This window comes from Salvia splendens, chromosome 18 (assembly GCF_004379255.2).
Source record: "Salvia splendens isolate huo1 chromosome 18, SspV2, whole genome shotgun sequence".
Lineage (NCBI taxonomy): Eukaryota > Viridiplantae > Streptophyta > Magnoliopsida > Lamiales > Lamiaceae > Salvia > Salvia splendens.
In genome coordinates this window covers 3,750,983-3,778,407 of record NC_056049.1, presented here as the reverse complement: position 1 = coordinate 3,778,407, position 27,425 = coordinate 3,750,983, and the positions used below count along the sequence as shown (strand labels likewise).

At 36.6% G+C, this 27,425-nt stretch overlaps 3 protein-coding genes, 1 long non-coding RNA gene and 2 other non-coding genes across 7 annotated transcripts; 4 read left to right on the top strand and 2 right to left on the bottom strand.

The window, feature by feature from the left end:
• The first annotated feature begins 1,293 nt into the window (after positions 1 to 1,293).
• LOC121778018 lies at positions 1,294 to 1,395 on the top strand. Its single transcript, XR_006045591.1, has one exon. It is a non-coding gene; the product is annotated as a U6 spliceosomal RNA (small nuclear RNA).
• Positions 1,396 to 2,227: 832 nt separating this feature from the next.
• On the top strand, positions 2,228 to 3,665 carry LOC121776181 (1-aminocyclopropane-1-carboxylate oxidase 3-like). The gene is made up of 2 exons (XM_042173328.1): positions 2,228 to 2,402; positions 2,619 to 3,665. The coding sequence occupies exons 1-2, from the start codon at positions 2,298 to 2,300 to the stop codon at positions 3,465 to 3,467; spliced, it is 954 nt and encodes a 317-aa protein (XP_042029262.1). The 5' UTR covers positions 2,228 to 2,297; the 3' UTR covers positions 3,468 to 3,665.
• A 4,106-nt stretch (positions 3,666 to 7,771) lies between these two features.
• On the top strand, positions 7,772 to 7,897 carry LOC121778038. Its single transcript, XR_006045607.1, has one exon. It is a non-coding gene; the product is annotated as a small nucleolar RNA snoR111 (small nucleolar RNA).
• A 3,010-nt stretch (positions 7,898 to 10,907) lies between these two features.
• LOC121776581 lies at positions 10,908 to 11,637 on the bottom strand. The gene is made up of 2 exons (XR_006045334.1): positions 11,438 to 11,637; positions 10,908 to 11,116 (listed from the first exon to the last, which is right to left on the bottom strand). It is a non-coding gene; the product is annotated as an uncharacterized LOC121776581 (long non-coding RNA).
• Positions 11,638 to 17,230: 5,593 nt separating this feature from the next.
• On the top strand, positions 17,231 to 19,504 carry LOC121777630 (tyrosine-protein phosphatase DSP1-like). Its single transcript, XM_042174948.1, has 5 exons — positions 17,231 to 17,649; positions 18,253 to 18,346; positions 18,815 to 18,872; positions 18,949 to 18,992; positions 19,070 to 19,504. Exons 1-5 carry the CDS (start codon positions 17,423 to 17,425, stop codon positions 19,247 to 19,249), a joined length of 603 nt encoding a protein of 200 aa, XP_042030882.1. The 5' UTR covers positions 17,231 to 17,422; the 3' UTR covers positions 19,250 to 19,504.
• A 3,288-nt stretch (positions 19,505 to 22,792) lies between these two features.
• Positions 22,793 to 25,993, bottom strand: LOC121777743 (ubiquinol oxidase 4, chloroplastic/chromoplastic-like). 2 transcript variants are annotated; one of them, XM_042175090.1, is made up of 9 exons: positions 25,661 to 25,993; positions 25,166 to 25,370; positions 24,881 to 24,974; positions 24,409 to 24,524; positions 23,945 to 24,053; positions 23,545 to 23,613; positions 23,356 to 23,427; positions 23,224 to 23,271; positions 22,793 to 23,139 (listed from the first exon to the last, which is right to left on the bottom strand). In XM_042175090.1, exons 1-9 carry the CDS (start codon positions 25,828 to 25,830, stop codon positions 22,916 to 22,918), a joined length of 1,107 nt encoding a protein of 368 aa, XP_042031024.1. In that variant the 5' UTR covers positions 25,831 to 25,993; the 3' UTR covers positions 22,793 to 22,915. The 2 variants fall into 2 exon arrangements, with proteins under 2 accessions (XP_042031024.1, XP_042031025.1); XM_042175091.1 differs by having other exon boundaries at positions 25,166 to 25,367.
• Between the last annotated feature and the right edge of the window lie 1,432 nt (positions 25,994 to 27,425).

Sequence of the window (27,425 nt, the reverse complement as noted above, 5' to 3'; positions counted from 1 at the left end):
ACAATCACACAAAATACGAAATTAAATTTACGCCACAGATACGGGAAAATGCAACAATTTTATTTAAATTTTAAAAAAATTACATTTTAAAAAATTACATAAATAAAAAAAACTAACTCCGAGTAGTCCTCCGCGCCCATAACTCTTCAATTAAATCCTTTTGGAGTCGAATATGAGCTTCCGTTTGGCGCATGTCAACATGTGCTTGGAGGAAGCCGGCTTCATCGTGAGGTACCCCACTCCGTGCGTTGGGGACGGCCACGCCGTGGCTTGGACCGGCTTCATTATCGTCGTTGGCCCAATCCGCTGGGCTATGCGCTGGGCGATCCGGGCGCTGCAATGGCGCCGAGCGGATCGCCCAGCGCATAGCCCAGCGGATTTTGACCGCCTAGCGCTAGGCGAAATTCATTTCCGAAAAACCGCTCGGCGGTTTTCGGCTCCTGCAATGGTTCACCTAGCGACCGCCTAGCGCCGGCGCTCGGCTAGGCGGTGGCGCTAGGCGTCATTGTGGATGCTCTAATGTCACCTGCAAATTGAATAAAATGGATAAAAAAGAATTAAGCCATCAGTAGGTAGGGCCCATTTCACACGACATATCCACAGTGAGAGAGTCGATCTAAAGTGGTAGGGGCCATAAGATGTTATTCACATACGTGCTCCACGAACCCTGTTCCCACTCTCACTATAACTTATATTATTTTCTTTTCTATTCTCAGATCATTGTCTCATCCCTCAATAATATTATAGTACTAAGTTCTAACATGCTCCTAACTTTCAACAATTAATTAAATCCTATATGTATAAGTTGGTTCAAGTTTTTCACAATTGATTGTGAAAAAATATTTTATATTTGAAATAAGCTTAGCTTCATATGATCTGAGTAATTTTACTGACTCTAATATCTCATGCCAATTATGAAGGATAACTCGTGCATGTTTTATAGACCAAACACACATTATCACTTGACAAATTAGTATTTTGGGATGAATTGTCCCGTTTATAGATGGAATCTTTTTATATTTGCAATGAGCCCAACTTTGTATGATCTGTATAATTTTACCTACTCTATCTCACATCAATTATGAAGGACAACTTGTATAGCTAGGGTCTATATACCAAACATGCTTTATAACCCGACGAACTAGTATTTAGAGATGAATTGTCTTGTTTGGCAGACGCAATCTTTGTATATTTGAAACGAGTCCAACTTCATGTGATTCGTCTAATTTTACGAACTCTAATAACTCAAATTGACTATGAAGAGTGCCTAGTGTGTAGTTTATACACTAAACACATCCATTCGGGCCATCCGATAAATTAGAACGATACAAAGAAGATTAGCATGATCCCGACTCAAGGATGACACGCATAAATCAAGAAAAAATACTTTACTATATTAAACACGCTTTATCTCATAATAGACTAATTTTTTGAGATGATTTCTTTTGTTTAGTAAGACGACCATTAATAGGGTAGATTGTTACCGACTCTAATGTCTCTATAATTTGTATATGTCATGTTGGATGAACGAATAATAAATTTACCTTGAACTGAGTCTATCCATAACCATCATTTGATGATCTTTCACTCCAAACAAATCTTTGTATAAACCTCAATGATTACTAAAGTGTAAACTATCTAATTTCTCGAATATTGGCATCTCTTTACTCTATGGTGCCATATGAAAGGTGCATGAGTAATAGTTTAGCTAAACGTATCCACAAAATTAGCCATATATAACTTCATAAAACAAAATCTAACATTTCTATAAAAATAAATTAAAAGAGGAATCTTGATTTCCAACTAGAATAGAAAAACAGACCACTTACTTTTTTAGATACTAGATGATGATCACTTTGTGCTATAATAGTTAGGTGACCGTACAATGACTACTAGACTATTACACCCACAAATAATTGGTCCATTTCGGATATTTGATTCGTACTTTATTTATATAGTAAAATTTACTCCTATCCTATATCTATTCCATTAAAAATGAAGAAATAAACTTTTATAGGCAAACTGAATTTTCAAAGTAAAAAATGGAATTCGAACACGACAAGGAAAAAGAAGGTGGCGCATGGACCATATTGACTCAACGCAAGTTCTCCGAAGGCCGTTGAATGGAAAAATCGTTAATCTTAATTAATGTGATTAGCAAAAATAATTAAGAAATGTCGTAATCCATCTCACTCCCACGCCTATAAATACTTTACCTGCGCAGAGACTAAATCAACTCATCAAATACGACAAGAAAAAGAAAGAGGGAAAGAGAAAGAAAAACGTGAAACTAAACAATGGCAAATTTCCCAGTTATCAGCTTGGAGAAGATCAATGGCGAAGAAAGAAGCCAAGTGCTTGAGCAGATCAAAGACGCTTGCGAAAACTGGGGCTTCTTCGAGGTAAATCGATTCAATTTAATTTCTTCATGCATAAAAATTCGTTAAATTAAATGTGTTTTGTGTTACTTGATTAAATTTAAGAATTTGTTAATGTGTGATATTAGAAATCGGCCACTTACCCCTTAAAAGACCTTATATAGATGAGCTAGGATCATCACCATGTCGATGTGAGACAAGATTTAAGAGTTTTAACATGTTACGATTAAACATTTGCAGCTAGTGAATCACGGGATTGCACCGGAGTTCATGGATAAGGTCGAGCGCCTGACGAAGGAGCACTACCGGAAATGTATGGAGCTGCGCTTCAACGAAATGGTCGCCAGCAAGGGCCTTGAAGCTGTCCAGTCCGAGATCGACGATCTCGACTGGGAGAGCACGTTCTTCCTCCGCCACCGCCCTGTCTCCAACATCTCCGAGATCCCGGAGCTTGATGACGAGTACAGGGCGGTGATGAAGGAGTTCGCGGCCAAGCTGGAGAAGCTAGCGGAGGAGTTGCTAGATCTGCTATGTGAAAATCTTGGTCTGGAGAAGGGTTACTTAAAGAGGGCCTTCCTCGGCTCGGCTGGGCCCACCTTCGGGACGAAGGTCAGCAACTACCCGCCCTGCCCGAAGCCTGACCTCATCAAAGGGCTCCGGGCCCACACTGATGCCGGTGGCATCATCCTGTTGTTCCAGGACGACAAGGTGAGTGGGCTCCAGCTGCTCAAGGACGGCGCGTGGGTGGACGTGCCGCCCATGCGCCACTCCATCGTCATCAACATCGGCGACCAGCTCGAGGTCATCACGAACGGGAGGTACAAGAGCGTGATGCACAGGGTGATCGCGCAAACGGACGGGACGCGCATGTCGCTCGCGTCCTTCTACAACCCTGGCGCTGACGCAGTGATATATCCTGCGCCAGCGCTGGTGGGGGAGGAGAGCTGCGGGGAGCTGTACCCGAAGTTCGTGTTTGAGGACTACATGAAGCTTTATGCGGGCGTTAAGTTCCAGGCGAAGGAGCCGAGATTCGAGGCTTTTAAGAATGTCGACACTGCTTCTAACGTCGGACGGGTTGCCACTGCTTGAGTGATTTTTTTTATTTTATTTTTTGTGGTGTTTGTGTTGTGAAAGTTGTTTGTGTGTGTGATTAGATGATATGAGTATGTGTGCTTGCTAGATTAGTGTATGGGAATGGGATGATTCAACTTTGGAGAGGGAGTTTCTAATCTACTTGTAAGGGACTTCTTCATCTAATAATTAATTATTATTATTATTACTATTAAATTCTTGTGTTAATTGGTGATTGATTATTTGTGTGTAGTGATGCATGATGTTAACTCTGTTTTACAGAAGGAATAAAATTATGTGTGTGGAGACAAAACTCCAATTATTGAAATCCAACATCCCTCAACAGGAGCAGAAGATGGGATGGAAGTGTTGGTGTTGGTATTGGTATTTTAAGATATCTAAGCTAGATTATGTGACTCACACTTTTTTGCTAGTTAATTTGCAGATCTTATACAGAATCTATAAAGATGTTTGAAAAAGATAGTATAAAATAAAAGAAGGTAAAATTAGAGTGAAATATAGTATTTGAAGCCATAAGGGATGAGTGCGCCGCAACATCAAGTGGAAAAGATTACAAAAATGCGCCTATAAAGCAAAGGTTAAGACATTGTTATCTCACTCGTGCGGCATTAACAGTGGGCTTTGTTTCCACTTTGCCTCATTATTTGGGAACAACAACATCACAATATTGTGCAATTTAGGGGATCTGCAACCGAAAAGGGGTGCGGTCCGTGGCTTTACAGGTGTAGAGGTGCGGGGGTGGATCTAGGAATTGATATGAGATGGGGCAAATAAGTATATATTACTCCCTCAGTCCCGCACTACTCGCACCTTTCCTTTTGGGCACAGAGATTAAGGAATGAGTGATAGAGTTACTAAAAATGGAAAGAGTGCAAATAACTTGGGACGCCCAGAAAGAGTTTCAAATAAATTTATAAATTAAAAGAAAAATACTATGGATAAATGTGCCTCCGCCCATGCAGAGAGGGGTTTGGGGTCGTTGGAGTGGTGGGCAGCCACTGCTTGTGGTGCAGTCAAGTGCTGGGTGCGTTTGGCATTGCGAAGCTATAGATCGCAAGCCCATTTTATATTTTTTAGTCGAAATTGAATTTTCAATTATTATATTGTCGGTCGCATGGAGGGGTGCTTTCACCTACATATATAAGGGCACACATTCAACAACTGTGTACTCGAAGCAATTTCTGTTGATCTCGCATGCACTTTAGTATAGCTAAGTCGAACAACAATCTCAACATGTTGAACCAATCGTCTCATATTAAACATTTCAAGCAACTATATTCGTTTAATTCAATCTAATCCATTCAAGCATGTTTGTTTTGGTCTCTTTTTAAAATAGTCACTATAAAAAAGGTCCAATAAGGACGTTTTCAATTGAATTAAGTACGCTAATTTGTGTTTTCAAATATATCACCAGCACTTCAAAGACTTCAAAAAACGTTTTTATTGTTGGTGTCTCAACTAAAATTAGAGGACACAAATTGAAACATTCTAAAAAAGCAAAAGATAAAGTTAATTTATTTTTAATTTAAGAACGTTTTCTTTTGTGTCATAAATTGTTGTTGTTTTTAAATTTTCCAAAGAAAGTAATTATGTTTCAATTTTTTTATCCTCAAAAATTAAGTTTTTTTTACAATGAGTGGACTTCAGTTGGATTTTCACACGCACAAAAAATATTTTTAATCTATACATATATAAAAGACGAGTTTTGACCTAAGTTTAGAATATTTATGAATTTTTGGGTATAAATTTGGATATTGATAAATTTTGGACTAATTTGCATATTTTCTTAGTACAGCAGTTACATAATGAATTAAGCAATAAAATAAACAAATAATTAATATGGCAGTTACGTAATGAATAGAGCACTACACCATTTAGGCGAATTTGATGTATATAACCAATTATTTTTTGGTGGTGGATGAGAAAATAATGCAAATTTAAAGTAATTTAATGTTGTCAACATACCGGTTACAGAAATTATTAGTACATTTGATTTGAAATTTTAATAGAGAAAATGAACCGTATCAAATTAAACGTTAATTGGCCAAAATTAATTGATATTATTGCAGTATATGAAATAAAACATACTATACCAAGTCTCTATAAATATCCATTCACAAAACAACTTCTTCCAACAAAATTTCAACAATAAAAAATAAGAAGAATGATTCTATCTTAATGCGAGTAATACAAACTAACGAGGAATGGAAATTGTCGAATTTGGTTTTCAAATTGGTGAGTATTTTGTGAAATTTTATAGCCATGAACTTTTATAATTTTGTGATTTTTAATAGTGGACTTCTTGCATAGTTTTATATCACGAACTCTTGTAGTCAAACACAAAGTTAAAATATAAGAACTGTGATTGATTTTTGTTTGAAGTTCTTACCTACGAATGGAAGCAAACTGACTAGATGAAAAAAATGACGTTGACATATGATAATGAAAGTGCTAGAAAATATTATCAACAAAGATGGAGGTTACTCATATAATGGAGGCGGAAAGAAAAAGTTGGAGAAGAAGATAACTGGAAACGTATTAGAGCATATATAAGAGAAGGTGGAAGGGAATTCTTTAACCTAATTAAATTTATTTTTTTCATTGTTTCTTGATTAATGGTCTATTGTTGATTGATTCCTAAGTGATGGAATCATGGAAAGTCTACAATCATTTATAATACTTTAATTTTCACTATCCATAATATTGATATCATTTGGGTATAATGGGTAATTATACCGTGTCAATTGGAAGATTTAGATTATTCCACTACCAAGATTAATCAAATATTGGATGTATATTAAAATATTATTATATTATATGAAATTGGTATTTTTTTTTCTTTCAATCAGCATACAATAATGAGGAATGCCTTTTTTGGGTAATTAAGAGGAATTGATGGTATGCGTAATCAATTTAAACATAAATGAGAGTATAATTTTTTACATTACTAAAATAATGAACAGAAAAATTCACTTATTAAAAGTTATTTAAAATTTTCGAAATTACCAAAATAATGATCATAATCAGTTATAGGATTGTTTCCTAATTAATGGAATTGATTGGTAATTAATGAGATTATTGATATGAATTGCTTAGTTAGATTAATGAGGTTATTTTGTTAAAATGCTTTTTATTTTATTTTATGAACAATGGATTTAAGGCGTAACTTAAATAAATTGCACAATACATATAAGTATGTTTAATGTATTTTAAATTGCAAACTTTGTAATTTATTGAATAAATTATACAGTTAATATATAAATTAATGATAAAATGTCGTGGGTTAATGCAATTGGAAAAATATATTCCAAAGTGAACGTAGAATATTTTTTGTTTATAATTTTATAAAATTATTTCACAAAATTAAATAGGTCGTGCATCGCATGTGTGTGATACTAGTAATTTTTTTGCGGTCAGACCATCGCCTAAGACATAAATCATAGTAGTATCAATGTTTTATGAGATAATTAAACTACTAATAAAAAAAATACAAATAATTTCTTTCAGTATTCCTAAAATGTACATTGAAAAAGCATCTAAATTTTGACGACATATCGGATGGAAAACCCCATAATTTCTTAATAATCTCATTTAAAACTTAAATATACATTTTCTTTGTACATTAGTAACATCTATAATAGAAAATATTTCTAATTGTATGCAACTAAAGTCTTATTATTATTATTATTATTATTATTATTATTATTATTATTATTATTATTATTATTATTATTACTACTACTACTACTACTACTACTACTACTATTATCATTATTATTATTATTATCATTATTATTATTATCTCAATTACTAAACAAAAAATAATATAACTATTCGAACTATGAATCATATTTTATATTCTTATATTATCAATGTCTCAACTCTCAAGTAATACTTAAATTATGGAATCCTAAATCATTTCTTAGAAAAAAATGGCCATGTTAATTTTATCTTAATTATATACTTAATTTATTATTTAGTTAAAATATTAATTAAATTACAATAAAATTTCAATATTACATTTTCCAACACAATATAAATAATTCTATTAAGAGTCATAGCTCAATAATTTTGAAGGCCCTAAACTATTTTGGGCCGCCGTGAGTGGGCTTGTTTGAAGGGATATTATCGTAAATAGCTAGGTTAGGGCTTGCAGAATCCTCTATTTAAAACCTGTGTTCCTTCTCCTCCATCATCAAATCATACTCCGTCGCATTCCTGCACATTCAAAATGCAATTAAATTTCGTAAATTTTTTATTTGTTATTATTTTTACTGTTTTTTCCGAAATTCCTCTACTCGTAATTTATGAACGGGACAGTATTTTTATTCCGTGTCGTCTTTGAGGAAGAGGTATAATGATGCCGGCGAGATATCGTTTCATTCGTCATTTTCTCCGTTGACGATTCGATTGTTGCTCGTCCACATTTTCGAATATTTTGCACAATTTATCCGTTTTAATTTCGATTGATATTTGACGAAATGGCTTCTGCCGCTTCGGAATTCGATTGCAACTTTAAATTGATCAAAGGAATTATTCTTAGATCTAAATTATCTAGTCATATGTATTTTTGTTGAATTTCATTGTAGTTGTTCATGCGAGTCTGACTGGGTGTTGAATTTGAATGTTAATACTTTTTGTAGAGCTCCTAATAAATTCACAGAACCATTTTTCGATTCCAAATTCTGATATTTTTAATGAACTGGTAGTTTTAAACAAAATTTATCTTGTATTACAAAAGTATCAATTATATTTTCATTTTGAACTCCACCTCTCGATTCAATGTTAATTGCTTACCAATACTTGTAGTATTACGATTCGTTTCAAGATATTTTATTTTGATTTATTTAAAATATTTTTTTACATATCATATGTTGCTGGTAGAAAACATTAAACTATCTAATAAACCAATTAATTGGAATCCGGTGTTTAAAATACCTACAAATTGGAAATCGGTTAAACTGCTAAATGCGATTTTAAATCTTCAACGTTTCGAAATGGTGAAATGTGACTTGAAATCATTAGAAATGAGAAATTAATTTATTGGATAGACGGAGTATGAAATTATGAATATTTTGTAAAATGTTGAAAATTTGGGAATGGACATTTCGGAATTGTAAAAATAGCACTTTAAATTGAATTGTCGGGGGGATAGACTGGGTATGAAATTATGAATATTTTGTAAATATTGAAAATTTTGAGAAACATTTTACAGTACAAATCAAAATAAGTCGGAAATATATACATTTTCGGAAATATATTCTTAATTAAATTATGATTCAGTCTGATAAATGAACTAAAATAAAATAATACTTTTATTTCTCGCTGATGATTTATTTTATTTCGTCGGATAAATTTTGAAGAGGGATAAGAATAAGAGTCTTATTTTGTTGTTTTAGTTTGTGGGACACTAATTTGTGGATGGACTAAAATGGAAACATACCCCACTAAAATAAATAATATATAGGGATGGAGTTGTATTAAGATAACAACACTAATTCAAATAACAACATACCCCGCTAATTATGACTATTAGATATAGAGATCCTATGATATACAAACTGCCACATGGCATCATAAATATATAAAAAAAATATGGAATTAGGCTTGAAGGGGTATTAAAGGTATGCCACTAAACTGTTTATATTCTTCCCTAATTTCGAACAATTAAAAGCATGGTAGATAACGTAAGTTATTATCCATCCTATTATTATGGCATCTATTATTATGGCATGTGCGGTTTGTTTTATACAAAATATATTTGTTTCTCTTATAATTCATTACATGATTTCATTAATTATTATATTTCGTTTTCCATAATTTTTTATACGTATGATTTTTTTTTCCTGTATTTAACATTGTTGTAGATTATCTTATGGGTGGAGTTTATATTTATTGGCTTACTTTAATTTAGTGTTTGATTGTTTATATTAAGGACATCCGCTACGCGGCGCGCCACCGTCCCGCGTTCCGTCACGGAAGGACGGAACGCTCGCGCGACGCGTTGCAACACGCCGTCCCAGCCCGCGCCCGTCCCGATCCCGTGGCCCATGCCTGCTAGACAAGGGACGGGCTGTCACGCCACGCGCCGTGGCGCGCCATGCTTGACGCCCACTCGCTGGCCGGCGAGTGGGCGTCGTCACGCTGACGCAATAAATCAATTTTTTTTAAAAAAAATTGAATTTTAAAAAAAATACTTTTTATTTATAAAAATTGTTTTATATTTAAAAACAAATTTTACAAATAAATAAATACAAGAAATTCGTAATAGCCCACATATATTTGATGGGCTTGCGAATTTATGAAACTCATTCTTGGTTGATTCTCTTTTATAGAGAAAACCTTGAATGTTTTATGTTCCACTTTCGATGTGGGACAAAGTCATTCTTGGTTGCTTCTCTTTTATAGAGGCAACCTTGAATGTTTTATGTTCCACTTTCGATGTGGGACAAAGTCATTCTTGGTTGATTCTCTTTTATAGAGGCAACCTTGAATGTTTTATGTTCCACTTTCGATGTGGGACAAAGTCATTCTTGGTTGCTTCTCTTTTATAGAGACAACCTTGAATGTTTTATGTTTCACTTTCGATGTAGAATAAAATCATTCTTGGTTGTTCTTCTTTTATAGAGACATCCTTGAATGTTTTATGTTTCACTTTCGATGTGAGACAAAATCATTCTTGGTTGTTTCTCTTTTATAGAGACATCCAAGAATGATTTTGTCCCACATCGAAAGTGAAACATAAACATTCAAGGATGTCCATATAAAATTTTATTTTAAATTATGTCATTTTTATTTTTTTTAAGATTTTAATTATGTTTTTTTTTTAATTTTAAGTTGTATTTTTATTTTATGCTGTAATGTTATTTTAATTTTAATGAAGTGTGTTTGTTTTAATTGAATTGTGTTGGAAATATAAATAAAAAATGAAATTAAATGAATAGTAATTTAAGGGACGGTTTAAGGGATGGAGCGTTGCAGGTTCCGTCCCTTAGTTAAGGGATGTAGTAAAAAAGTACAGTGGGACCCTCAAGTAGTAGTTTAAGGGACGTTTAAGGGACGGTTTGGAGACAACGTAGTGGATGCTCTAATGATTTCATATGTCAGATTTTGACTAAATATATTATATTGCTTGGTGATTGATTGTTTGTATTACATATTTTGTGTGTCAGATTGCTTGATTAAATATATTATAGTGCTTGCTTATGAGTATGAAATTGCATGTCAGTGTTAATGATTCCTTATTCGTCATTATTGTTCTAAAAATAATAATAGATGATATATTGCATGGCTTTATGTACTTTATTGCTTGTTATTATAATAGATATTGATTAGTGCTTGTTCTTGTGTAATATTCAACAATAATTTTTGCATCGCATTTTGCTTGATTTCCATAGTGAACTTCGATTCGTGAGTGTCTTCAGGTAATATTCCCAATTAATTTTGAAACCACAATTTCACTTGGTTACATTTGATGATTTGCTTGTGTGTGAGTCAGCAATTGCTTATACTAACAATTGCTTATGTGTGATCAATGTTCTAAATCTCAATGTGCTGAATGACAAACATAACTCTATTTCTAAAGTCCTCTTCTGCAGGATCTTCGTTTGCCTTCCTTTTTCTAACAATTGTAATAAGCGCGAGTCCTGTGTCGAATGATGAAACTATTAGTATGTTTGCTCATTCTCAAGTTTGACAAGCAGCAAGCATATATGTAGTAAGCAAATACTTATGATAGAACAAAAGCAATTGAAGCAGCAAGCATATACATGGAATCACATAAGCATTTTTCATACTAGTGGCAACCAATCTAAAATCCTTTTTCTAACCATTTTAATTAGCAAGTCCTATCTTCAAACACCAAAACTATTAGACTGAATGCTCATTCTTGTTAAGCAGCAAGCATATAGCAGATATACAGCACAGCATAAACAATTGAAGCAGCAAGCAGATATATGGTCACACACAAGCAATTTTCAAACTTGAATCAAGCAATTCGACGGAGAAAACTGGTGGAATCAAGAACCGGTAGCGACGCTAGAAATCGAAAATTGGTGGCAAAGAGAACTGGTGGAAGAGCGCCAATTAATTGGGGATTTCTTCCTAGGGTTTTTGGATTGAGAGAGCAACGTGATTAATCGGATAATAGGGGAGAGAGAAATTCTAAATCAATGTGTAAAATATACGGCATTTTCAAAATCGGTACCAGTTTCTTTGTTGGCAAAATGACTAAAACAACCATACAAGCAATATTATGTTAACTAGCAAGCAATCCGGACTCTATTCCTATAATTCAATCTCATCCATCCACTTAAGAGATCGGATAGTTTATAATGGTGTTAGGTCGTCGTTTTAATTATGTTGTCATCATAGTGCTCCCCGGTAGGGATGTGATCAAATGCAAACTTTAACTATGATTTCGACCGTTAGAAAATGTCAATAGATGACAATATCATCTGTTGACATTTTCTAACTGTTCAGATCATAGTTTGGAGTTTGTATAATGTATAAAATTTGCATTTTAACACTACTTGTATATTACACTCTATGTGAGATTCATATTACACTAAATTTTTCAATCCACTTTCTTTATCTCTCTCAAAACTCATGTCATAACCAAATAGTTTTTATTGCGAGATGGAGGGAGTAGTAGTCCTATAATGTAGTTGTAATATACTACTACTCCATTCGTCCCGAAAAAGATTACACATTTCTTTAGGTATGAGATTTTAGAAGTTATTGGTTAATTGGAGAGACAAAAGAGTGAGGATAAATATTAAATGGAAAGAGAAAGAATATTTATAGGAAAAAGAATCTTAGATATATTAAATGAAGAGAAAAAGTTACTTAAAAGAATAAACTTAAAAAAGTGTGTTACCTTATTTAAAAGGACGGAATAGCTAACAAGATACTACTACGAAGGTAGTAGTAATTAAGTAGTCCAATTTGACACCTTTTAGAGCATCCACATCGGAGAGCAGGCTCCATTCGTCCGTCCGTGCTACTGGCAAGGACACGCTTGTCAGCCTCTACGCTCTTGCCGCTGGCACGGACGTGCTCTTAGCTAAGAGTACGTCCGTGCCAGCGAGCATGGCGACATTGACACGTTTCTATTGGCCGTTGGCATTTTTTTCTTTTTTTTTAAAAAAAAATCAAAAATAATACCAAAAATTAAAAAATATATATATATTTGGATTCCCAAAAATATACAGATTTTATTACCACTTTTTTGAATTTTTTTTAAAAAAAAAATTAATCCCAAAATCATATATAAATACACACATTCATCATCCATTTGGGTGAAATTCGGCCACGAGTAGTGTGTTTTTTTTAATTTCATGAATTTAATTATGTAATTTTTAATTTTTAGGATTTAAATTATGTCATTTTTTATTTTTAAGACTTTAATTATGTAATTTTTAATTTTTAGGATTTTAATTTTTTTGTAATTTGTAATATTATTTTGGTTATTTTTAATGAATTTTAATTTTGTGGAAATGTTTTTATTTAAACTGAATAATGGAATAGTGGGGCCCTTGTGCTCGTCCATGCGGAAGAACACGGATGTGGGTGTTGTGCTCTTGCCTAAGAGCATCCACTACGCGGCGCGCCGGCGTCCCGCGACCCGTCCCGGAGAGACGGGTCCGTCGCGCGCCGCGTTGCAGCACCCGTCCCGTCTAGTCCCGTCCCACGTCCCGTGTCGACGAGACAAGCGACGGGCCGTCTCGCCACGCGCCTATGCGATGTGGCGCGACCCGGCGTCGTGCGTGACGCCCACTCGCCGGCCCGCGAGTTCACGTGCTGACACAATAAATATTTTTTAAAAAAACAAATTCGAATTTTTTAAAAAATAATAATAAATAAAATTTTAAAAAAATTCTAACGGTAATAATACCGTTTTTTTGTTTTTTTGTTTTTTTTTAATTTTAAATTAATTTTTTTACTTTATAAATACTCTTACACTCATCCTCATTTCACGCACAACTACACATCTATTCTTCTATCATCTCAATTTCCTCTCATCACAAGATGTCCGGCGAAGGCAACTACGGCGGCTCCGGCTCCGGCGGGTGGGATCTCAACGCCTTTGGCGATTGGGAGACCATGATCAACACACTGGGCGGTTCCAGTGCATCGACGCCGGGGATCCAGGGTTCGGAGACGCCGGGGGGTACCAACCACCCAACTTTGACGTTGATGCATATGCCCGTCCCTCTGCCCCGCGGTATTCTCAGGGATTATCCCAGATCCGAGAGGATTTTCCCGTTGATCCAACGCCGGGAGTAGGCCGAGGCGGTGGAGGTGGGCGAGGCGGTGGAGGTGGACGAGGCGGTGTACAACCCCAGTCGGGCTAGGACGAGGAGGAGAAGGAAGAAGAAGAAGAGGAAGATGAAGAGGATCTAGGCCGGTATCCGTACAGCAACCACGAAACGCTGGCGGTGTACAACGCCTGGATCACCATCTCGTACGATCTCATCGTCGGGAATCAACAACCCCGGAAGTGTTTCTGGGAAAAGGTCTGCGAGGTCTACCACCAGATAAAGCCGAAAGGCTCCCGCAAGCGCAAATATAAAATGCTCCGCTCTCACTTTGACCGAGTCGACCGACATGTCAAAAAATTATGCGGCCTCTACTCGGCCGAAGCGGCGCGCTACCAAAGTGACGCCACGGCAACCGACATTTTGACGTCCGCTTTGCGCGCCTACTACCAGGACACCCGTCAATAATTCAGATTTGTTGATGTTTGGCAGGCCGTGAAGGACGAGGAACGGTGGGCCGGCGGTTTCCGCTCCAGCTCGGGCTCAAACTCGAAGCGCACGAAGCATACGGCGAGTGACCAATACTCGTTCTGGTGGTGACACCGCTGAGGGCATCAGCCCACATGAGGCTGAATCGCAAGAGTTTGCGGTTACGGTAGGCGATGCTGGAGGATCCAGCCGTGGGCGTCGTCGGCCGCAAGGAACGAAGGCGGCGAAAGCGGCTAGAGCGAGGAAGGGTCGAGGCGAATCAAGCCAGGCGGCCTCGGGATCGGGCTCGCGGGGAGGCTCGGACACACTTATGGTGGCGTACATTACCGCCACAATGGCGGACACTTCCCGCTTCTCGCACGCCCAATTCGCGGCCTGGTGGAACGGAATTGTGCATATGGCAGCACAACTTGGCCTTCCGACTCCCCCTCAACCTCGACCGCCTCCGGAGGATGATTAGCCGGCGGAGTAGTTTTTTTTTTCTTTAAATTTGTATTTTAAATTATGTTGTGTGTTTTTTTATGTTGTGTGTTTTTTAATAAAGTACAGTGGGACCCTCAAATAGTAGTTTAAGGGACGGCGGGGGGACGGTGGAGGGACAGCGTAGTGGATGCTCTAAGAGGGGGGAGTAAAAGTGAGGCCGGGCCCACATTCGTGCTTATTGGTAAGAGCACGGATATGGATGCTCTTATACTCCGATGCAATAGTAACATGATGGAGAAATTAACCGCCAAAGTAGAAAGTAGATGGTATTCCATTTTTATGATATTAAATTAAATTCTACTATTTTTTACTGATTCAACTTTTAATAAATATTTAATTTTATAAAAAATGGTGATTAGAAAAATTAGTAGAATAAGAATTTTCAGGTTATATACTACTTCGGTCTCTTATTAATTGTTTATTTTTATTATTTTTGTCTGTCTTTCATTAATTGTTCACTTTCGATTTTTATTATGAGTGGTAATAGGTCTAAGCATTACACAAACTCATTCGATTCACATTTTATTATAAAACTAATATATAAAAGTGAGATCCATATTAAACCAATTTTTTCAATCCATTTTCTTTTATATTACTATTTCTTAAAATTCATGCCGGAACCAAAATGGACAATTATTAAGGATCCGAGGAAGTATAATATAAGTAAAATATAAGTAAAACGAATTGATGAAATATACTCCTTCCATTCATTAAAATCAATCCTATTTTTTCATTTTAGGTATCCGTAAAAAATAATTTTATTTTATTACCGAGTACAATATTTAGTTTATTCATATTTTATCTTTATATTTAATACTTTATCCCCACCTTATCCTCTTATGTCCTTTATAATCAATTTCTCATTAAAATACTTTCGTCTTACAATATGAGTCATATTTGGAGTAAGCACGGATTTTAGGAAATGTTAAGAATAGTGGGTTGAAAAAGTTAGTGAAATCTGAGGTCCACTTTTTTATATTTATTTTATAATAGAATGTGAGCGTAGTGAGTTAGTAAATGTAAGACCTACTTAACATCTATGGTAAAAGTGAAATGTGAGTCTAATTGTTGGACGGGCCGGAATGACAAAATGTGACTTTTATTTTGGGATCGAGGGAATATGAATGTTCATGGTTCACCCATAGAAGTATTTTTGGTGGTCGGAGAAGGTACTCCTCCGTCTCTTTATAAGTGACGAGTTTCTTTTGGCAATGAGATTTAAAAAATTAATACTAAAAATATTAAGAGAAAAGAGACTAAGTATGATGCAGAGAAAAATAAAGGAGGTTATAAGTGATGAGTTTCTTTTGGCAATGAAATTTTAAAAATTAATATTAAAAACATTCAGAGAAGAGAGACTAAGTATGAGAGAAAAAAAAGTAAATGAGCGAAAGAGAAAATAAAGTGTACGATAATTAAAAAAAAAGAGGAAATTTATAATTTTAGGATTAACTTACCAAACCTAATACTCCCTCTGTCCCTAAAGAATATGCACTTTGGGGTTGGCACGAGTTTTAATGTAAAATCGGTGAAGTAAGAGAGAGGTAGAGAGAAAAAAGTAAATAAAGTATTGTTAGTGAAGAATGAGTCTCATCTCATTAGAGAGAAAAGACTTTCCAAAATTGAAAATGCATATTTTTGTGGGATTGACTAAAAAGGAAAGAGTGCACATTCTTGAGGGACGGAAGGGAGAAGTAAAAATTAATAGGGAATATCTTTTTAGGTTCACGAACTTTGCCAAAGTATCATTTTTGGTCCGTGAACTTTGAAAATATTATTTTAGGTCCGTCGAATACATGTTAATATCATTTGAGGTATCTTGAACTTTTTCCGAACGAAAATTCCCTCAAGGCCTTCAAGGGCAATTTGGACAATTCATTTGCCACTCATCTTGCGTCAAAGGCCTAGAGTCCAACAAATTTTTTACTACTATTTAATTCAATTACCATCCAAATTAAATTTAAATATAATTAAAATTTGCCGTAAAAAATATGTGTTAATTTTTCAATTATTAGATGACCAATTATTTAGGAATAGTGAATTTGGACTTGATACTTTATCTTATTTTTTCAATTTAAACTACATTTTAAGAACTTCCAATAGGTGATTTGTGAATTATATTTAATTTATTTGTTTTGAAATTAGATAGCTATTAATTTGGATTGTCATTCGGAGTATTATTTACATGAATTTCGGAATGAAGATCAATTACCATCCAAATTGAATTTAAATATAAAAATTTGGCGTTACAAATTGTTAGACCCTAGGTGTCTGATGCAAATTGAGTGGCGAAAGAATTTTCCAAATTGCCCTTTGAAGGCCTTAAGGGCATTTTCGTACGGAAAAAGTTTAAAATACCTCAAATGATATTAACTTGTAGTTGACGGATCTAAAATGATATTTTTAAAGTTTACGGACCTAAAATAATAATTTGGTAAAGTTCGTAGACCTAAAAAATGTCTCTCAAAAATTAAAGATAACGAGGATAAAAGCAATAGTTAATAAAAAGCCATGAGCCGCAGCCGCGGTTGAACATTCGATAGTCATCTATTTTGACGATTGGATCTTCAAAGATTCCAACGAATCAAACCCTCTCTATATTTCCCAAATCCTATTCCTCCTCAAATTCAATTCTCTCTCCTTATAATCTCAACGCATCTGTGATCTGTCCACCCTATTCTCCACACTCCGATCAACCGATTTTGGGCGCGCGTGACTGATATGAGCATCCACAATTGCCGCGGTCCAATGTGCCTCAAAACCATCCAACCGTCTCACGCCGCCGATATGCCGCCGGGGAAATCCACCGCCGCCGACGCCAAGGCTGAAGAACACCTATTCGTGCCGCCGCTCAACTTTTCTATGGTGGATTACGGAATATACCGCTCCGGATTTCCCGACTCTGCTAACTTTCCGTTCCTCAAAACCCTAGGCCTCCGATCGATCATGTAAGCTCAATTTTAACCCCTCTTTTATGTCCAGAATACTCCCCTACCGACCTTGGACACGAATTAACGCCCAATTTCGATTAAGCTAAACTTCCTAACATCTTAATTTGACCAATTAAAGTACTGTATGAAGTTTGTTATCCTTAAGTAGATTGCAGTTAACGACAATAATATGTTAATCCGAATTGAAACTATTGTGTTTTTTTCTTAAATTTTATAGCAATGATCTTAATATTATAAAGTTTTATGGAACTCGTATTGTTTAACTGAGCTAATTTACAACCTGGTATACAGATATACATATTGTTCTTATGTTACATTTGTTTATGTTGGATATATATAAACAAATTGTAGATTATTAAATGTGTTCACTGTTACGTAATTAAGCTTATCTAATTATATCTAAGGGAGAAATTATATATGGAAGTTAACTTAATTGAAAATGTAGCTACTCGATAGATTGAGTCTCCTGCGAGGCTTTGCTGCCTCAGTGGGGGGGGGTACGTTAATTCGTGCCTATGGTATGGAGGGTAAATGAGCAGTTCTGCTTTCTTTATAACTGTTACTTATAGATATTGATGTAAAACTTTTGTGATATTGAAGATACTTGTGTCCGGAGCCTTATCCTGAAGATAATATGCAGTTTCTCAATGCGAACGGAATTCGTCTTTTTCAGTTCGGCCTTGAAGGATCTAAGGTAGTTTTTATTCAAATTGCACATATTTATGTCTGCAGGGTGTCGTTGGGGTGGACAATTTGGTTTGAGGATAGAAATACAGGAAAATGTGTTTGAATTCGTTTCTTTTTCGAAGGAGTGCTATAGTGAATGTTATTTGATATGTTCAAAATGTCTTCTGTACTGTGATGAAATAAGGTGCGATAGTGCAGGTTTTGATCTTCTAAGTTTTTGTATGTTGGTTAACATCATTTGTGTTTAGCTGTTCTCATCTGCAAAATCCAACTATATAGCTTTCTTGGTTATTTAGAACCCTTTGACACAAGGATCAAGTGATTATATACTGAAGGAAGATTGTGTTCAAATCAAAATGTTTTGACTTGTACGAGTACGAACTAAACTTGTCTCTAAGATTCACAAGTAGCCTAAATAGCATATATCATTTGCCTTGAGTAATTATTTGTTCTTACATACAACTATTATATGCAGGAGCTATTCATAAACATTCCAGAGGATTTAATTCTTTCTGCACTGAGAGTGCTATTAGGTATATCTACTTCTGAATGTTGATGTATATTTACAATGATTTGAAATCTCTTTAATCAGTCAAACATCCACTGCAGATGAAAGAAACTATCCGCTCCTAATTCACTGCAAGCGAGGAAAGGTACTTGTATATTAGCTCTCTTACTAGCTTTTCATGATGTCTTGGTTTCTCAATGTATCTGCCTTTGTTGAATGCAGCACCGGACTGGTTGCCTCGTGGGATGTCTTAGGAAGTGCCAAAATTGGTGCCTGGCTTCAATTTTTGACGAGTATCAGAGGTTTGCTGCAGATAAGGCTAGAGTTACAGATCAGAGATTCATTGAGTTGTTCGACATTTCCAGAATAAAGAAGTTGGCGACCTCGCCTCCATACATATAACGTTACTCAAGGCCGTGATTCATCCTGATGCGAGAGATCAATGCACTTTATTTAATACATTCCACTCTTCTGGGATAGTCCATTTTAGAGGAGAGATATACTACTTTTCGTATTTTTTTCTTTTCCATTTTCCGGGAGTTATAGGCTATATAGCTCATTACTATCGAAATGAATCCATTGATCCCGTTTGTCATTGTTGGCCACATTTTTTCAGCTGTGCTGCAATGAATAAGAATGTTCTGTTATTAATCCAAATTGCAGGATGTGACATTCATTGTACATATATTTCATCCATATTGTGTACAAAAACAGACTCAATGAATTTGAATCAACCTCAACGAAGAAATGTTAGGTTGTTGATTTAAATAAGTTCAAACATTATAGTACTTTTTTTGTGAAATCTTACATGTGAGGTCTGACTGAAGAACCAGAAAAAGAAAAGATAGCCAACAGTTTCAGACCTAACCAACCTAATTTTGACATCTAATAAGTTAAATGAATGTTGACAAGAATAGTATCTTGAATCTGTTACAGATTCATCATGAACTAATTTCCAGTTCAAAGCATACAAATATATTATCTATCTTTGTCAAAAACCTAATTCAAATATTGTTCAACATTTTTGTGGGGCAACTGGTCAAAGTTCTAACTGAAAGTGTTTGTCCAATTCCATTCAACCTTTGCTTTTTTGGATAGCAACTCTATCCAACTTTTTTGGTTTTATGACCAAGGGAAGGCATTGTCAATGGTTGAACACCTACCAATAAATCACATCCCTCAAGTTAACTTTATCCAGCTTTTTAACAGATTACTTCCTTATCCCTAAATCACATCCTTGTGTTAACTTCATCTGAATTTCTATCCCATGAATCAACTTTATTATGATAATCAGCCTTATTCACAATATATATTTTATTTCATAGTATTATATTTTCAAATGTTTTTATCCACGTGAGAAAAAAAATTGTTTGGATAGCTATGAGCTTTGAGTCGCCCTTAAAACTTGAATTCCTTAGAGCATCTCCAGTGGGCGGATGTCCCACTAGGACATCCACTAGGACTTCCCAAAAAACACCTCCTGTCACGTCATTAGGACTTCTCATCCCACTGCCACGTCACTAGAACATCCCTTTCACAATCCGCCCTTCCCATTGCCCTTCCTACTAGGACTTCCCGCAATAAAAAAAATCACAAATTCACAAATATACGTAACGGAATTATAATTTTGACACGGAATACGGGAAAATTGCAAATGCTTCATTAAAAAAAATTACATAAAAAAAAAGAAAAAAAATTACATAATAAAAAAGAAAAAATTACATAATAAAATTTTTTACTCGGCTCACTCCTCGTCGTCCGTGCCGCCCTCGCCGTCGCCCGTGCCGCCCCCGTCGTCCCCGCCGCTAATCTCGGCGCCATCATCTCCAATGGGTGGCATGCCCAAATCGCGCCGACATCCATCGATGACATCCTTCAACATCCTTTTGTACTCAGGATCTGTCGTGCTATGCCATCTATGCATGGTCCGGACCAAGCTAGTCGTTATCTGCGCGCGGGCGAGACGGTCGTACTCTTCTGGGGGAGCAGGGGCCTCCGATTGGACCTCGAACGACCCGCTGCTGCTTCCCCTAGCCTTCCGCTGGGCAGCCTTTTGCCCAATCGGGCGACGACGCCGGCGGGAGTCTGATTGAGGTAGCGGGGACACTTCCTCAGCTTCTGGGAGCTCGTGCGAACCAGCACTGCTGCTGTATTCACCGGAAGCGTTTATCTTCGTCCGCTTCTGCCAGCCCGATTCAACACCCCCACAAAACTTTTGGGAATCTTTCACCACGAGATAGGACTCCAACTGGTCGAAATCTTTGAACTTCAAAGATCTGTCGGGGTACTGCGCCAGGGCACGGTTCTTCACATCCTCCTCGGACATACCGCTGGTTGCCTGGCGAAGATTGTTTTGGTAGAGGCCGGCAAATCAACTAAGCTTGGGCCTCAACCGCTTCCACTGTTTCCAGCATTGTTCGGGAACGTGACTCTTCGCCCCAGCCGATTTGTGTGTGAGGTAGGCTTCAGCGACGCGATGCCACAGTCTGTCAATATGCAGGTTAGCACCCACATAGGGATCCTCGACTATTGAAACCCAAGCCTTCGAAAGCGCGACATTTTCCCACACGCTCCAGATCGTCCGCTTTCTCGTCTTCTCATCATCTCCTCCTCAGCCACCGTTCGCGAGGAAGAGCCCGTGGCTTTCCCCTTGCCCTTGCCCCTGCCACGGCCCTTGCCCCTGCCCCTTGCCGCTGTCCCCACATCATCGAGAGTCTCCCTGATTGGAGATAGCCCCAACTCCTCAAAAGAGAAAGTTTTCACGCCGGTGAACTGAGTCTCCGGAACAAAACTGGAGGGGGTATCAGTAGACAGCATATCGATAACAGGGCGATAGACATCGTCTGCTAGTGGTTCAGGGCCCCTGCCACCCCCTCCACCAGGCATGGTCTGCATCATCCACGGCATCATCCCACCCATCCCCATCATATTTGGGGTCATGCCCCCCATCCCCATCCCCATCCCCATCATATTTGGGGTCATGCCCCCCCATCACCGCTGCCTTGGGCATCATACCACCCATCCCACCCATCCTACCCATTCCACCCATCCCCGACATTGCCGGAACCATTGGCGCATTTCCGCTAGGGTTTCCCTCCAGTTCGGCGGGAAACGTCGGAGTCAGCGACTCGCTCGTGCCGGGGGAGGTTCTGTCGTTCTCCATTAAGTAGAAATGAAATTTGTAGTAAAAGAAGAGAGAAACTTGTTAACACAAGTGGTGTGAATGAAATGACGGGCACCCACACCACAATGGCGGACGTCCGCCCGCCCGTCGCCCGCACGTCCGAGGACATCCGACGTCCTTACGGGACGTCCGTATCCTACCTTCCACGTCACAATGGCGGACTTCCCGGTCGCCCGTCGCGCATGTCCGATCGGACGTCCGCCATTGGAGATGCTCTTACTTTCTCAAAGTAAATTTAGTTTATTGCAGCCTGAGACTCTCTGAGTAGTACTATCTTTTTCAGAAAATAGTTTGTTATATGCCGTATTTAATTGTGCATTTACTGATTATAGTGATAATTTAGCATAAAATATAGTCGATGGGTCACAATCACATAGTTTAAGCATCCGTGAGAGCAATAATGCGCACCATCGAATGCATGGATTTGTACAGCACGAGCTTTAAAATAAAAATTAATAAAGTATTAGAGGAAAAATATAATTAGGCTATTATTAGATGAATGGACAGATGGAGACAAATTAGTGAATCATGTTACTAAAAATGAAAATAAACCAAAATGAAAAAAAGAGATCGAACTTTAGTTATGGACAGAACAAGCATCTTTTTTACAGAATTCTAAATTAAACACTCATTATTAGACAAAAGATTATTCTTTTTTTTCGAAATTTATAACTCAGATAAGACTCATAGATCATTATGTTCAAATTCCGTATCTTTGCCAAAAATGCATGAATAATGTGAGAAGAGTAATGCAGCAGAGATGGAATAGTGAATTGCATTTATTCTATAATGAAAGGATAGATGAAGAGGCACATATCCTTTCCTATAAAGATTTACTTATTTGTTTCCTATACTTGCATAATCCGATTTTCCGGGTTAGCAGGTCATGTTTTGGTGGCAGATGGTGGTTCCCGAATAGATTTCTTTATACAATCGGCAATGCCTGCGCAGTCGGCTTCAAGCAGAACACAGCCTTCGTCATCTTCCAAAGCATCACCGGTGCAAGAGTGAGGTGATCGGAGATTACCATGAGTTTGGCACACCTTCATCGTCTTGCAATGTTCCGCTTCGTCTTCTCTTATGTTGCAAAATACATCATACAGATTATCTGGAATCAAGAAACAAGATAGCTTCTTTATATACTAATACAATGACAGCGAAAATAGCATAAATCGTGTATTAATATCCTTACCTATCTTTGGTCGTCGAGTATTGGGAGGTCTTGAGGTTTGGAATTCATCTGACAAAGTGACGCAACACTTTAAAAATGGCAAAACTTAACGAGCGCAGCTTGACAAGGAGAGATATTCGAGAGTATACTTACCAAACAAGTACATGTCATCTCCGGTGTAGTATCTCACTGCAACTTCAGGCGCAGGCAGTCTCTTCAACTCGTCTACATATGGATATATATGAAAATAAAAGTCAGTTGTATGACTGTATTGCAAATTATTCGAGACTTGTGGGGAGCAGAAAGCAGAGGTAAGAAGACTATCATGTTATGACTGCATACCTCCTTGGCTCTTGATAAACTTGTCGTAAGTTTCAAAAGCATGACTCTCCACACATTCCGAGAAGTGATCTGCAGAAATTAACTGATGTTAAATAAAACTTAACCAAGTAGCCTTTTCCAGATGAAGGGAAGATGTCATAAACTGTGCAATACGCAAGGAACGCTATATATGTATATGAGGGTATAGATACAAGAGTCGAGAGTAAGTGAAAGGTTGTGAGACTTTATAAATCGTTTAAGATCATCTGGTCTGAGCTCTAGGGGAACCCGCTAAACAAAAACATGTTTTCAGAGATCATATGGAACTATGGAAGTTCAAGTGCTCGCACATGCAAGTTAGACATGAAGCTAATTCATGGCCAGGTTAGGTATAAACGAATTTTTAGAATCAAACACTTACACGCCATTCTTGGACTCAATATGTATATAAACACAGTCATAAAATAGTAAAAGGCCGCAATGTGTTGAGCAAGGAACCTATCAACCCACCAAGAATTCCCCCCTAATTCCTGCGAAGAGAAGCAAAGAAAATTTTAACTCAGTTAAGGAGGCTTAAGAGATTAAACCAATGACTCTGTCCATTTGACCATACCAAAAGGCTCAAGCGAACAAAGAAAACGATAATAACGACCAGAGAAATGGGCTGATAACGTACTCAAATAAATAAACAAGCTGTAATATTGAACCCTTTATAGCCTATATAAATCACGTGAACATACAAGCGTATTTTCTCAACATCACTCAAGACATCTCAGTGGATGCATCTTACTAAGAAGAATAACTGAATAAATAAATAAATAAATAAATACACAGCACGACCAAAATGGAAAATAACAAATAAGAAAGCCAGTAGAGGAATATTACTTCCATAATAAGCAAATGATGCATCTCATTCCAACTCTCAGCAAAATGAACTTTCAAGTAGTCAGCGCGTCGCCACCATCCAAAACTCTCGTACATATGCAACACCGACACAAATGCTGCCACAACAGGAAAACAAGATGTCATTAGGTAAAGAAAATTGAATATTCAAAATTGGCAAAACTGCTTTTTGTAATGTCAATAAGATCAGTGATCTGCATAAGAGTGCCATCTCTAATACATCACTGGTGAAATCACATTTCAGTGCTCAGCTCTTTAGCTGAACATAAATTTAAAAAAAATATTATCTTCATTTCAAGCATCTGAATCCTGACACATTTTAAGTAGTGTCAAACACAAGTAAGGAGACACTAACAACCAAAATCATGAGGTTTTAATCATTTTGAGAATTGAACCAAAGATTTCAATCTACAAAATCAACACATATGAAGTATGAAGTGCATAGAGTCATTACCGAAATATGGAACTCTCGCAATGGTTTCAAGAACATAAAACCTTGCATAATCACGATCATGGTACAAAGTGTCAAGGATCTTTATCACCGATTCCTGAAATTGTAAAAGAGCGTTATTATAACCTGAATACAGAAAACAATACCACAAATAGTACACCGCACAAGACTTGATGACTGACGCTAGAATTATTGCAAACAAATACTTCAACTATTACACGTCTTCGATTATTTAGATCAAATGATCAACAAACATAAACATTAGTAAATATATCAATATATACTCACTGTGAGAAGAATATTGATAGACTGCTCCAATTTTATAGTCCACTTCTCCAAACCACTGGAGGGCAGGGCACCATCACTTGGCGACACGCCATATGTGCCTTCATTTTCCTTCTCCAGGAATCCTTTCGGATTAAATGATTCCTCCACTACCACTTTCTCTTCATCCTCTTGCAATATTGTAGCTACAACTCTAACCAACCTTCTACTTTCAAATAAAAAAGGACACAGTCAACACACAGTTCACATAGTGTTAAACAACATAATGACTCCACTGAATCAGAGGATACTGCCACAATTTGAATTATAGTATATCAGATGATAAAAGATTCATTTCCCCTTTATACATAAAAATCAAAGCTTCCTTTTTCAATATAACTGGAAATCGAGCTACATATCAATCAACTAGTAATTTCAATCAGAAACCCCCAAAACCCCAACTAAAGCAAATCAATTATACCACCAAAAAATCAAATGATGAAAACAAGAATTCTATACCTGGACGGCCGTGGTTGCGAGACAGAGCGAAGATTGAAATTGGAACAGAGGCGCAGAGGGTTTACGGAACAGCAGGAAACAGAAGAAAATCCGAAAGCGTTGGATTTGTGGAGAAAGGGCGGCGAATTTAAAATTCGTGAAACGTGGAAGGGAGAAATGGAAGTCGCCATTTCTTGCTTCTTCCCTTGCCTAAGCTTTGTTCATCTAAAGTGGGTGAGCAATTCACAAGAAATATACTGAAACGAGCTTTCGCAGGCGCGAATCAAACGTCAAATTTTGCAACCCAAGAGAAAATTAGCTCAATGAATGTCGCTTGCCAGACAAGTACGAATATTGGGGGTGACACCTCGGAATATACTACATTTTGTCGTTATTTGATTGAGATATTTGACCAGTGGATTGCGCCGCCAAAGGCCCAATTCAAGATTTTATATGGGCCCAATTCGTTACATTAATAATGAATAGTGCGGCCCGGTGTGAAATTAGCGGTCCAATAAGAATTGCTTCTAAATAAATCAAACGGCCGTAAGCAAACACGCCCTAATTTTACGAAGATAAGAGTTGCATTATAAAATGATTATTGAAATTTGAAATTACAAATCGCCGAAAAAATCATACTCCCTCCATCCCAACTAAGTTGAGTCATAACCTTTGGGCACAAAGATTAAGGAATTGTATTGAAAAAGTAGGAGAGATGAAGAAAGTAGGAAATATAAATATAGTAAAGCATGTGATGGAATAAAGTAAGACTGATTGAATATTTTGTTTTTTGTCAAATAAGAAAATGATTCAATTTAATTGGAACATCCCAAAAAAGAATACGACTCAACTTAGTTGGGACGGATGAAGTAGAATTTTGTGAATTCTCATTCATTTTATAAATTTGAAAATTTGTGATTGCCTATCTATCTTAAATTTAACTATGCGACGGACTCTAGCTGGAATAATTCTAAAAAACAAATTTATGATATTAATGAATGAATTTCAATTTTATAGTACATGCCATATGTAATTAATTGTGTTACGGATTCAATGTTCCATATCAATTGTGAAAATAACTAGTGTGGGGCATGTTAATTGAATGAGCTCTCTCTAATAATAAGCTATTCTTTTGGACTGAATTATCTATTTTGATATGTATTAAATTGACCATGATTTTATCAGTAATTTTTTACAAACAAGCCCCGTCGATGTCATATATAACAACTCATGTGCTTATACTCAGCGGCGGATGTAGGTGGGGTCGCGTGAGGTCGGCCGACCCCGGCGACCCGCCGTAAAATACCCTCCTGCAGCCTCCGACCCCATGGCATCCAAACCCTGCCCCGTCGCCTTCTCTCTACCGCTGGTTCTTCTGATTTTCGCCGCTGATTTCTAAGCTGTAAAAACTTCCGCTCCAGCATATTATTTGATTTCTTTTAATTTAATTTCAAGGGGGTGGGTTTAGAAATGAGCCCTTTTTATTTGACTTAACATACTTTTGGTTTTACAATCCATAGAATTGTGATATGTATAACAATTATTATTATTAGTATTATTATTATTATTATTATTATTATTATTATTATTTTCTCTCACTTTATAGTATGGTTCAAATTTTAAAATTAGCAAATTTTTAATTACTATATTTCCTAATTTAAATAGATATGATAATTGTCTTTGATTTTTTTATTATAGATTAAAGTGATTTGTTTTAAAAAATTTAATGTATTAATTATGTTATTTCACTTTTAGATAAATGGAAAAAAATAAAATCCAAAAATAG